We start from the raw sequence: 12,404 nt of genomic DNA, 5'->3' as shown, positions 1-12,404 counted from the left end.
CTAGTTTCTTGCAGGTGTAACAGCTGGTCCCATTATGGTTTCTTCTAATAAAATAGTTTGAACTGATTGATGATGCAGACCAGTTTCATAGTATACTGTTAAAATTGTGAGACAGGAGTATGAAACGTATAAAACTTGTTCTCTTATCTCACAGCCTGTTGTCTGTGGCACCACATGAAAAGGACAAAGTGAGAAAGTCATACTTCAGCTAAGCTCACATCAGCTATATTTTGGATTTGCCTGTTCATTTTCCCATGTGGAATAATGTACTCTTCTAGCTCCAGACATCTCTTCTCTAGTAGCAAATAGAATACCACAGAAGATCTCATCAAGTGTCACACTGGCTCATTGGTACCACTGGTACACGAGATTAGGCTGCAGAAGAGGGTATTTCTGCTGCATAAATTGGGGGCATAGTTCATCAACAAGCAATATAGAAGCAAGAAACAGTGTCTCTTACTAGGTGCAAGGAATATGATAGGTCTCATAAACCTGTTGCATAAGGTAGATCTTATGCATATGTAGAGCAGGAGTTCAAGGGTTCTAAATGTTACTTAGTAGAAAGGAGTTCTGCCCTTTAATGTTACTTTATTTTTTCCTTCAGAGATACACTTGTGAATGCATACAGATACACATCTAAAATACATACATCTGTGACTTACTGCAGAATCTGAGCAACTCAGTTGCCAGTAGAACCTTTATTGGTTTTCATGCTTTTAGCAGGATACCACTTGGATCCAAGTTTTAACTATGGAATTTACAGTAAAATTTGATCTCACCATTTGCTAGCTACTCTACCTTGATTTTCCATTTAGATAGCTTTGTATAAGTCATCTGACTGAAACTTAAACATCTGTACTTTACTGTTATAATCTAATTAGCTGTCCTTATCACCAGGGAAGTTAAACAGAACAGAATCTTGGTCTGCAAGGGGTCACTAAAACACAAAAAATGGTTCACCCAAAGAGGCCATCTTGTTCAATGACAATAGAGACCAGTTTAGAAGACCTGAGATGCCAAAATTATCTGAAATTAGACACTCCCATTAATACGTGGGTGGTGTTTTCTTGGGATGGAAAAGCAGAGTAATGTGCTGGAAAGTGATAGCCTGTAACTCAGTAATGTGCAATTATAAGCAATCCCTAATGGCCTGGACAAGCAAGACTCAGTTAAAAACTAGCACACTGCTTTTTTAAAAAATCTTTTGATTGATTAATAAGCTTTATAATCTACATGTGGATTTACATAAAATTGTGTTAAAATGTGTGATACTTAAATTAGATACAATTTATTTATATAAGAATAAGCATGTATCTGAAAATACCGTAAACTAAAGGGCTTTTATGTCTTGTCTTATAAAAACACCTTCACATCTGAAGGATACCAGAGAAACAGTTCTTGAGATTATATGCAGATGGATTACAGAGGTCATTTCGTTCATGAGGTTAAAAGGTAATGGGGAAGATTACCTTCAGAACTGGAGAAACTTATTCAGTTGCAGTAGTAATAGAATAGCCAACTATTTTTTTTTATAATGTAGGAAGTGAGAAGGGTAATGCCCTGCTTGGGCAAGTTAAAACCCAAAGTAGCTGTCCTTCTTGAGTTGGTGAAGGACAAACTTCACCAACTCGCTACTTCCAAACAGTTCTCTGTGTGTTCAAAACAGGCTTATAAGAGAAAGCAAATTTTTGGCATAATGAATATTGTTTTATGTACCACTTAAGCAGTTCTTCACGAGTTTCTGATTCACATTTGCATCTGTCATGGAACCCATCTGCATAATGCCTTATCCTGTGTAAAATCTACAAGTATTTTCCATTTTGAATTGTCTGATGCGAGTTTTCAAATATGATAATGAATGACTTCTTCCTTCATTTTAATTAATCAGTACTGTTTTGCAAAATGCTAGGACCAGGATAGTTTAGTTTCAAGAATTAATTTGAAAATATTTTAATTTTTTTAAATATTTATTCTATGTATGTATAAAACGTGGCATAATTCCTTTTTATTTCAAAGCTGAAATGGAGCTATTAATAATTTTGGAGCATCATTTCACAGTCATTGTATGTTGTGCAGAGCACCAAGCAGTCATAACTCCTTTTGACGCTGATTCCACTGCTGGAATTAACTGCTTGAAGCAGTAAATTTACTCAATATGGAAACCTGTTCTAGCACTGGTACAACCCTAAAGCTACTTGGAACAATTTATGGACAAATGACTTAAGCTAGCCTGCAGTTAATTCCAGCAGCTTACTTCAGAATCCCCTGCAAAAATTGTATCAAAACCATTCCCCCACAAGTAGAAGTAGGTGATAAAGGGGATTTCTTTCAACTTCTGGCAGATGCAAAAGCCCAAATTGTAGTAGAGAGAGCCATGCTGAGTAACACCATTCAACTATTTTTCACAGGTTAGTGACCATGGCAGAAATGTAGAAACCCTTTTTTGGAGGGATTCTCAGAGTAATTAGTATCCTCAAAGTGAATTGTCATTGCCTTTGGCTAGGATGCATAAGCAAGGAAGACACTTTCCTAATAAAGTCTGAAGCTGTGTTTGTAATGTCTGTGATACAACTAACTCAGTATTCAGGGAAAGGGTGTTCTGTATTCAACAGACAGGAAATGTTTGTGGTTTTTTCAATGTGTTTATGGATGCAAGGAGTACAGGGCTCCTGTTCATAATCCAAGACCCCTGCCTACTTCCTCCGTAACCTAAGGTCTGCAAGCCTGCATCCTGTAGGGTCGGGCATAGACTATGGTACAGGATCCTCACTCTGTCATCCATCCTCTACCTCCTGACAGCTGCCCAGATGTCACTCAGTTGTATTGAATGCTGCTTGCTGGAGCTCAAAACCCTTTAGCTGCATTGAAAAAAATCACAGAACCACCAAAGTTGGAAAATACTTTAAGATCATTTAGTATAACCAAGAAGCAGCTTTTCATCCTGAAGCTTTCTTTCTTTTTTTGCTACAACAGATATCTCATGTTACTTTCCCAGTCTCTTTCTGCCCAACCCAACAAAATCATTCTTAGGCCATTGGGCAAGTCACCAGATCATGACTTCTGGTTTTAATAGTGCCTGCTCAATAGTTAGGTGATACTGGCTCCTCTGAGCTAACTTCTACCTGTGCTTTGTCTTTAAAACCACATTGTTTGTCCTTCTGTCTAGCGAGCTCTACTCTGAGCCTGATTAGAAGTGATTGTGTCAGAAGCCAATTCTAACTTTCCTTTTTGTCATACTTGAGCCAGTCAGATTTTCCAGCTGGAAGGAGATGCAGCATAAAATTAGGTTTTTTGTGTCTTCTAGAAAGAAAGTTATCTTAAATAAAGAGGTATTTAAAGAGAACTGGTAGATACAGTTGCTTTTCTCTATGCTTGTTCATATGGCTCTCACTCAACTACAAATTGTAACTCCCAATAGAGGGTCATCATTTAGGACCTGAAGTTCCCTCTGCTTACTCGAAGCTACACTGCAGTATGTGTGACACAATATTATCTGTAAACATTCCAGTTAACCTACTGGCAAATTCTGTTCCATAGGGATGGCTATATTTCGCTGCACATCTCTCACGCCAGTAGCAAAGTTTCAGTTTATACTTGATACATCCTGATGCCACCAATAAAACCTGATGAGGCCTCAGTTTTGTTCTTTATTTGTAAAGAACCCAAAATAACAGAAGTATGTAAAAAAAAATTATTTCTAAATATTTTTGCCATTGAATATTAGTAAAAATCCTAGGAGATTGCCTGTTTTAAATATTGTCTCCTAGTCCAGATACTGCTTTCATAGGAACCGATTGTGACTGCATCTTTTTTAAACTCAACATAATTTGAATGCAATCCTGTTTATACTTTGTTCATGGAAAATATTTTTGTAAATTATATGAAGCTCATTTTTCTTTTCCCCCTACCTCTCTAGATACGACCCAGACATTTTGCTAGGCTATGAAGTCCAGATGCATTCCTGGGGTTATCTCTTACAGAGGGCTGCAGCACTGAATGTTGATTTATGCCAGATGATTTCTCGTGTGCCAGGTGAGTTATTTGTTTAGGGCTTCAGTTCAGTTCCAATAGAAGCAAGTTGAAATCTACTAACAAATTAAAAAAATAAATGCAGTGTATTTCTTCAGATAGACTTTTTTTTGGTTTTGATCCTGTGGTGTTAATAGTACAATCACACACACACAAAACAAAAAAAAACTAGAAATACCAGTGAGATTCAGATGTTTTCTGAATTTTCAAATTCCTGTCATATTCCACTTCTCTGCGTGTCCCATATTCATGAACCTACATTCTGTAGTTGTGTTTTAAGTTTTCAGTTCTTGGAGGTGCTTCTGTCACCAAACCTTCTTTGGCTTTCCTTGGCTCCAGTCATTAAGGGTACCTACCATAATCATCATTTGTGGTTTCTCTGGCTGGAATACAAGAACATGAAACTGCTCCCAAGCAGCAATTGTCCTGGACAGCAGCTTTGTAATAAAATCCTCATTTTCAATGACCATTCTTGTACTTTGGGCAAATTTTATTGGGCCTAAGTGCATGGGCCCCTTCAGCATTTTGAAAAAAGTCTGTTTAGACTGGCAAGAAAACTTGGATGAGAATGGTAAGCCTAGTGTCTGTACTTAGGCAATAAATAGAAGCCGTAATTCTGAAGAATGGAGTTAGTGAACAGCTAAATGAATGTCCTGATGCACCTGAAAGGAGTCAGGATGACTTTATTAAATGAAAAATTGTCTCAAAAATTTGTTGTAGCTCTTTGCAGTCATTAAGGTGATGTGGATGAGGGAGATTTTAAAAATCAAAACAGTTAAAAAAGCTTTTTTTTGCCAGGGCTCTTGCCAAAGATCTGTACAGAAATTAAATTGCTGTGAAATAAGGAATCCATTACTGTGCTTGTTCTATTAAAAACTTGAGCCTGTTGCTTTGTAATGGTTGCAAAAGTGAATGTTAGGAATTATGGAGCAAGGAAGATAAAAAGCGAAGAATGTGAATGTAAATGTAAAAAATGTAAAAATCTGTAGTGTGCTTGTACCTTAAATACTGAGGTTGTATCCTCCTCATTACCTTCCCCCCCGCATCAAAGTGGATATAGGGGAACTGGTAAAGATGAGAAGGATAATCCCTGTGTGTAGTAATTGAGTAATGTGGGATTCCAGAAGAAATAAAATTATGTAGGAAAGGTAGAAGCCTGTGCAGTATTGAGGGATGTAAAGGGAAATAGAGATTGGGTGTTCATAGTGTTTTCCAATGCAAGAACAAGAAATCAAGTGAAGCTAGTAAATGGCAGCTACAGAATAGAAGTTGATTTTTAATCGCAGCTTTGCTGAACTCTTGAGTTCCTTGTTAAGATTCCTACACGATAGTACAAATGCTTAAAGTGCACATTGCTTTAAAAGGAGATAAATTCTTGCAAGAAAAATCCATTGGTATGTATGATATATGTGAAAATAATGTCTGGCCCAGGAAACTGCAAATGGTTAGAAGCTGGAAGAGTTGTAGGGAGAATATCATATAACTGCTTCCCCCATCTTGAAGCATCTGCCTTTGAGTATGTGACAGAACATGATACTGGGCTACTTGAATCTTTGAGAATACCCAGCACAGGATCATCTTTTATATGGTTGTCCTGTGTGCCTGGCCAGGAGAATAGGATGTTTTAGAAGCACTATGTTCACACACTCCTTCCTTGAGGTTTGAATATTTGTATACTCTTAATGTGTTCTACACTTGTGATGTGTTTAGAAAATAACTGAATTATAGAGTCCTCTCAGAGACAAGAAGACACAAGAAAAAAAAAATTGTATCTTCAGCTGAAAATCTCTGCCAATTGAACTTTGGAAAATTTTTAAATGCTTTATTTATGAAAACAGGATCACATGATAGCTTAAATATGAATAGGTCATCAGTACTCGTAAGTTTATTTCTTCAGCACAAAGTTGTCAAATTTATTCTTCAGGAATAATAATGGACTACATGAACCTTGTTATTCAATTTCCCTGATGGCTCAAATTGAGATGCTACACTAGTTGCAAAATAGTGCCTCTGGCTACAGTCTTCAGAGGTACTGAAGGATGTCCAGAAAAGTTTTTCACCCATTACATCTGAAGATTTGCAGTGTCTGTGCTAAGAGGAACAATAAGTGTTGTAAGTCAAAGGTTTCTTAAAACCTCCAAAGATCACAAAGATTTACTGCTCTACTGTAGAAGTATGGCTGAAAAATCTCTTCAGACTGGGACCTGTGCCTCTGTGTTCTCAAAGGCTGAGTCACAGTTTGTGTCTTGCAGGACAGCTCTGCCTGCAGCTGATGCAGAACCGAACAGTTAAAGTAGCAAAGCTGTTAATAGTACCCATCTTCCTGTCATGAGCTCTTCCTCAGGTTACTGATTTCGGGATACACATGAATGGGTCCTCAAAGGAGAAAGGGAACTGTATGTTTCCTAATGGTCCCCATATATTTCACAGTCAGGTTTCCTTCCCTACAACTATGAAGTCCCACACAACATGGGTTCAGTTCTAGTGAAGGTAATCAGGATTGTAACCCTTAACATTCTTTACATGAAGTTCCAAGTGGGCATGCAGAGCATAGGCATGGTCTGCACAGCACTGGTGTTTGTAGTGCCAATGTTCCTGTGCCAGCAGGTAGATGAACACTCAGAAGTGGAAATGTCATGCCATGAATGTGGGCTTGCATGCATGACCACATACATGCAAGTTGTTGTGTTCTCTGTTGCTTTGTGGCCTCCTTGTACATGGTTTTGACCCCATCTGTAGTCCTCTTGCTTTTCCAACCCCTATGCTTTGTATTTCCCTCTCTTCTTCAAATGCTGTATTTTCAGAAGAGGAAGTGCTTCTTCAAGAAGTATGCTTCTCTTTCTTCCTATTGAAATAAAGATGGAAGGGACCTTTCCCTTTTCCTTCCCCTTCCTCTTCCCCTTTCCTTCCCTAGCAAAAAGAAACCTGGAGTTCTCTCTGATGTTGCTTTATTGGCTGAGTCTGGTGCTGCCTCTGCCATTTACATTCATAAGTCACAGGACACATCACAAGAGAAGTGCATGCCATGACTGTGTGGTGGCATTTTCTATGTGTGCACTGTGGCCTCCTGTTTCCTCCTTTGCATCGCAGCTCAAAGTTAGGGAGTGGGTAAGAGAGGATGAGATGAGACTTCTTTTCATTTCATCTCATGCACTCGAAAGATAGGAGGAATGTCCTGTTCTGCTTCTTACCAGCATAGTTCCCAAAGAGGCTTATGTGTTTCTGGTGATATATTTCCTACACCAGTGTAAAGTAGTGCAGGGTTTTGTAATATAGTGGTGCTCATCACAGGCAGATTTCGTCAGGTGGTGGGTCTCTCTTGTGATCAGAGTATATTTTGCTGCCTGTTTTTTACCAGCAGGACATGAAGCAAACTTTATATAGGAAATCTCCTAAACAAGTCAAAAGAGAACTGGGATGACACTGCAGAAAGTAGAACTAACCAACAGTTTCTGCTTCCAATAAAAAAAATACATGGAGGGGGACCAAATATAAGTTCCTCATTTTCACAGGAGATCCTGCATGTGGAAAGGAGGAAAAGCAGAAGAAAAAGTTTTGCTACTTGGTGGACATTTCTTCCATCCAAACATGGAAAGAGAAATTGCTGGTTTTCCTCCTTAAAAATTTGAAACAATGAGGTTAAAAAGATAGTATGCATTTTGGTGAAGTGTACAAAAGGTGTGCTAAATTTGGTCAAAGATCTGTGATTTACTGATAAGGTCAGTAAATGACAAATAGGTTTTCTTAACCATATTTTCATTGATCTAGCACACATTTGAAGATCAACATACAAAATTAGTCTGTATTATGTTGTTTCATAGCAGTTCTGCAGCATTTCAGGCAATTCTTACTTCTCTCATCAAGGGTAAATGTTCTTCATGGCTGTCTAAGGACGTAATTGTTCAGTTCTGATCATTATTGCAAAGCAGTGTGTATCCACACTTCTACACTCTCTGTCCAAAATGTTCTGCTTTCTTTTAGTAGGCTACATACAGGCTGTGCTGTACCTGATAAATGAGTGGTGGCAGAATACAAAGCAACCAGCAGTTAAAAATGGGTATGGATTTAGAATTGTGGGGAGATTGCCTTGAAGTGATTTCTCTCCTATTAAACTAATAAGAAATAAGACTGACAATCAGTGTGTTTTCATAATGGATTTTAGTCTGTGTGGTACATTTTAAAAAACATCTGTGTAAACTCTGGAAAGAGCACCAAAACTGGAGACTTAAAATGGCTGAAAAAAAGAGAGTTTAAAGAAATGTATATTAAAAAGGTTGTCTTCTCTTGTGCTGCAGTATTCCAAAGCATGACAAAAATCAAGGATGGGCAAAAGAGGATATATTTCTCTACTTTAGTCACTGCTGTCTCACAGAAAGATTTAGAGTGCTGCTTCTGCCTCTGCATCAGTTCCTTCCTATTTCCTTCTCCCTGTGCTATCCAGAACTTGCTTCTACCTGCTCCCACTGCAGTGGGTTTCCTTTTACTTTATGAAAGAGACTGAATTTTCTCTCCCCTGATCTTGTTCAGGCTGTGGAAGATCATTGCAATTAAAGCTTTGAGTTATAAACTCCTTAGGGCAGAAATCACTTTTTTTAAATTATTTTTTTATGCCAGTTTGCATGTTCAACTGATTCTCAAGTAACTTTCAGTATTGCATAACCAGTATATTCACTATGGAGAATATATTGCCTTGGACACTGTTTCAGTGAAACCAAAGTAAGTTCTCTACGAAGGGCAAGAGCAGAAAAACATGGGGGGTTTTATTTAGAGATTGTGTGGATAACTGGTAAATAAAGAATTTTGCGGATTCTTTATTAATTCTTATTTTTCTGGAGAGCACAGATTTGGAAGAAGGATGGCTTAATCTGGTCTTGACTGTCTTATAACTAGTCTAAATATAGTCTCCTTTAATGTCTTTAGATGAAAATAAAGAGAACAGATTTGCCACCGAGCTGGATGAATACGGAGCGGATACAATGAGTGAAATAAATATTGTTGGGCGAATTGTCTTGAATGTTTGGAGAATGATGAGACATGAGGTAAATTTTTTAAAAGGTTAATGTTTTGACTTACTAGGTTTTTTAATTATTGCAGACTTTGTTGAAAGTGTTTTTTGTCACAATGGAAGTCTTTATTGTTGACTTTGTTTCATGTAACTTGTGTAACTTCTAGATATTTTTTCTTTGTACACATTTTCAAATAGAGTAGTTTGCCAGTTTGTGAGAATGGGTTTTGCATATCTCTAAACTGTAAAGTACTGAAGCCCTTATTTTTCAGTAATGTTTCTTAATTGTACTCCTTTTCACTGATTTATGGGTTTTGAGAACAACTTACTTGTTTTAAGAATTTGTCTAGTGTGGTGCTTTTTACTACATTAAGTACTTGAACATATTTTAAGATGTCAGATTATCTTTTTTTCCATTTATAACTTTCCATTTAATACTCAAATAGCCCAGTCTTTACAAATCTTGTTCTGACCAAGTTCAGACCTGATCTTTATGAACTGCTTAATTCTGTCTATTCTTTTCTTCTAGTTGGTAAGGGATGCTTTTTCCTGACTTGTAAACAGTTAGGGATTTCTAAGAATAAATACTAGCTTTTAAAACAAAATACTAATAAGACATTAATAGATTTAGTTCTTGCAGTTTTTGAAGAGTAGAGATTTTTCGATTATGAAAGCCATCATGCATCTTGACATGTCTACTGTGTTTTTCTAGGTGAATCTAACAAATTACACTTTTGAAAATGTGGGCTTTCATGTTCTTCATCATCGTTTTCCTTTATTTACGTTCCGAGTTCTGTCTGATTGGTTTGACAATAAGGCAGATGTCTACAGGTAATGATCTAATAATCCATTTTGTTTGCCTTTTCTAAGGCCAGATTCTTTAACATTGGGTAGGTATAAGGTAAAGTCACCACAGGAAGAAATAATCGATTTAGCTCGGGCACTAGAATAGTGTGTATGTAGCAGCATGAGCTTATATACTTGGATGGTGTATAGTTATACCCTCAATATTACAATATTAAATATTTTCAATTACATGCTCAACATACCTGAAGAGTTGTACTGTTTTGGAGTTCTGTAATGTCTTTATTTTATTTTGTGTATACTATTCATCAGAAGGGCTTTTAATGAACTGCCAGGCTTCTGTTTCACTTCAAGTGCATGTCAGGCAAGATAGGCTTAAAAGTATTACAAAACAACACACAAGATGTTAGGACAGTAGCTATAGCTGCTTAAAAATACCTCCATATGCTATTTATCACATTCAACTTCACTCTTCTCAAAGCAGTTTGGTATTGTGTGATAGGAACAGTTCATGAAACTGAGTACTAATCTGCATGTTGTTTGAGACATACATAAAATTTTCTGTTAAAGTTGAATATTGTAACTAAGTGGAAATGTGTTTTATACTGAAATTATGAATTTATGTTCAGCTGTGACAGGCATTCTTAATACAGAAGGATGTTTCCACAAAGGTCCACTCAGCTCAAAAACTTGTAAAGAGATGAGGAGGTAGTTGTGTCTGTTTGAGTAATCCTTTGGGGCAGTGAGGAGAACAGGATATAGAATGTCATTGTGAGATGCCTTAACTGTAGCTTGCTATAACATATTCTGTGTATATCTTTAGAATACTTAAGTGTATCTTTATATATGCCACACTTTTGAAAGAGCTTTCCTCTATGAAAATGTTCTAGAGGAAAATCTTATTTGCTGGTTTGTTGCTAGTCACCATAAAAATACATTTGTCTTAGTTGAAAGAGCAGCACTGTTCTGATTGTTTATAATGACGTGTTCATTCTCACAGATGGAAAATGGTTGATCATTATGTTAGCCGGGTTCGTGGAAATCTCCTGTTGTTAGAAAAACTGGATTTGATTGACAGAACAAGTGAAATGGCAAGACTTTTTGGCATTCAATTCTTACATGTATTAACAAGAGGCTCCCAGGTAAGAGTACATTCTCCTTACACTCCACAAAACCAGAACAGTTTTCACAAAATGTTCTAGTTCTTCAGTATCTTCTCAGTCCATATGTGTATTTTCATAGGGTCACAGAAGGCTGTTAACATGAATTAACAGAAAATTGAAACATAAAGAATACTGTTCAATATATTATTGCTGCTTTTGAATTGCCTAATCTCAGAGTTTAAAAATAGCAGTTAAAAATAGAGTTCCCGAAATGCAGTCACACCTGTGAATATTTTCTACTGCCTTCGGGAGCGCTAAACTTTCCCTTTGAGTTGTTATTGTTCACACTTAGATGAGACTGAAAATGAGTGCTTTCTAAAACACTAAAAAATATAATTGATCATGTTTTAGAAAGATGAGATTAGTTTCTTTAAGGGCAGACAAAGCAGCATTGAATATTTTCTAAGTGATATTTCTGGTGCAGCAGACCTCTGGGTGAGATGTTAAAATAAGAGGGGTTCTGGGTTTATTAAAAACGTGTCATGCAAGATGTTCATAGTTTTGGTTTTTTGATACCAGCATCAGAGGAAAAAGGGAGCAGAACAGAGCAAAATGTGTACTTTGTTTGGGAGCCCAGCAGTCTCCAGTAATAGTAAAAGCTTTCCTTGCCCAGACTGTGACTGACTAGGCTAACTGAACTGCTTTCATGGCCACATGTGAGACCAGAACAGCACCTGAAATGAGTCAGGTACTCTGTCATGTGTTACAGCTCTTTTATTATATCATAAGCCAGCCAGATATGGGAGTGTCTAAAGCTTCAGTTTCCTTAACAATTCTATCATATTAAAAAACTTTTGCCATCTTTTTTTCTTAGAGTGCAGTTGCTTGTGTCATCTCTTGACCCAGAGCAGGTTCTCATTGGTCTTTCTGGTAATGACCCTATATTTGGGGGAAAAGGGGAGTAGGCTGGCAGGCATCATCAGCAGAACCATGGCAGTGTTCAGTAGGTATTTGCCAGTTCAGCTGCCCAATCTGGTTTACCATATTAACAGAAAATACCACTGTTAGAGCAAGGGAAGAGAAATGCACAGTTAGGGACAGTAAGTGTGGGACTGGCATATTGCCAACATGGATATGCTTAAACTGTCATGATTGCAGCCCACAAAGACTGTTCTGCCTGTCATTTTCTCAGATGTCTGTGAGTGGGAGTGAACAACAGAAGCGTGCTGCATTTTCTATCCTGACTGTTCTTTTCTCTTCCCTTCTGTGCACATATGTTCTGTTTCAATTGAAACTTTCTAGATAACAAAAATGGCACTGTGTCCTTATTGCTCTCTACAACTCCCTGAAAGGAGGCTGTAGTGAGGTGAGTGAGTCTCCCAAGTAAGGAGCAATAGGGCAAGAGGAAATGGCCTCAATTTGTTCTATGGCTGGTTTAGATTGGATATTAAAAAATTCCTTCT

The 12,404-nt window shown here is 37.3% G+C and overlaps 1 protein-coding gene across 1 annotated transcript in view; it reads left to right on the top strand.

Annotated features, from left to right (window-relative positions):
* REV3L (REV3 like, DNA directed polymerase zeta catalytic subunit) overlaps window positions 1–12,404 on the top strand; it is a 111,634-nt gene that overhangs the window by 85,224 nt on the left and 14,006 nt on the right. The window contains exons 19-22 of the mRNA XM_062488968.1: window positions 3,917–4,032; window positions 8,950–9,068; window positions 9,747–9,865; window positions 10,839–10,980. Coding sequence (XP_062344952.1) covers window positions 3,917–4,032; window positions 8,950–9,068; window positions 9,747–9,865; window positions 10,839–10,980 — 496 coding nt within the window. The remainder of the gene's footprint in view (window positions 1–3,916; window positions 4,033–8,949; window positions 9,069–9,746; window positions 9,866–10,838; window positions 10,981–12,404) is intronic.

Source organism: Cinclus cinclus, chromosome 3 (assembly GCF_963662255.1).
Source record: "Cinclus cinclus chromosome 3, bCinCin1.1, whole genome shotgun sequence".
NCBI classification, from domain to species: domain Eukaryota; kingdom Metazoa; phylum Chordata; class Aves; order Passeriformes; family Cinclidae; genus Cinclus; species Cinclus cinclus.
The sequence above is the reverse complement of the archived record's forward strand: the minus strand, read 5'-3'. Positions and strand labels throughout refer to the sequence as shown.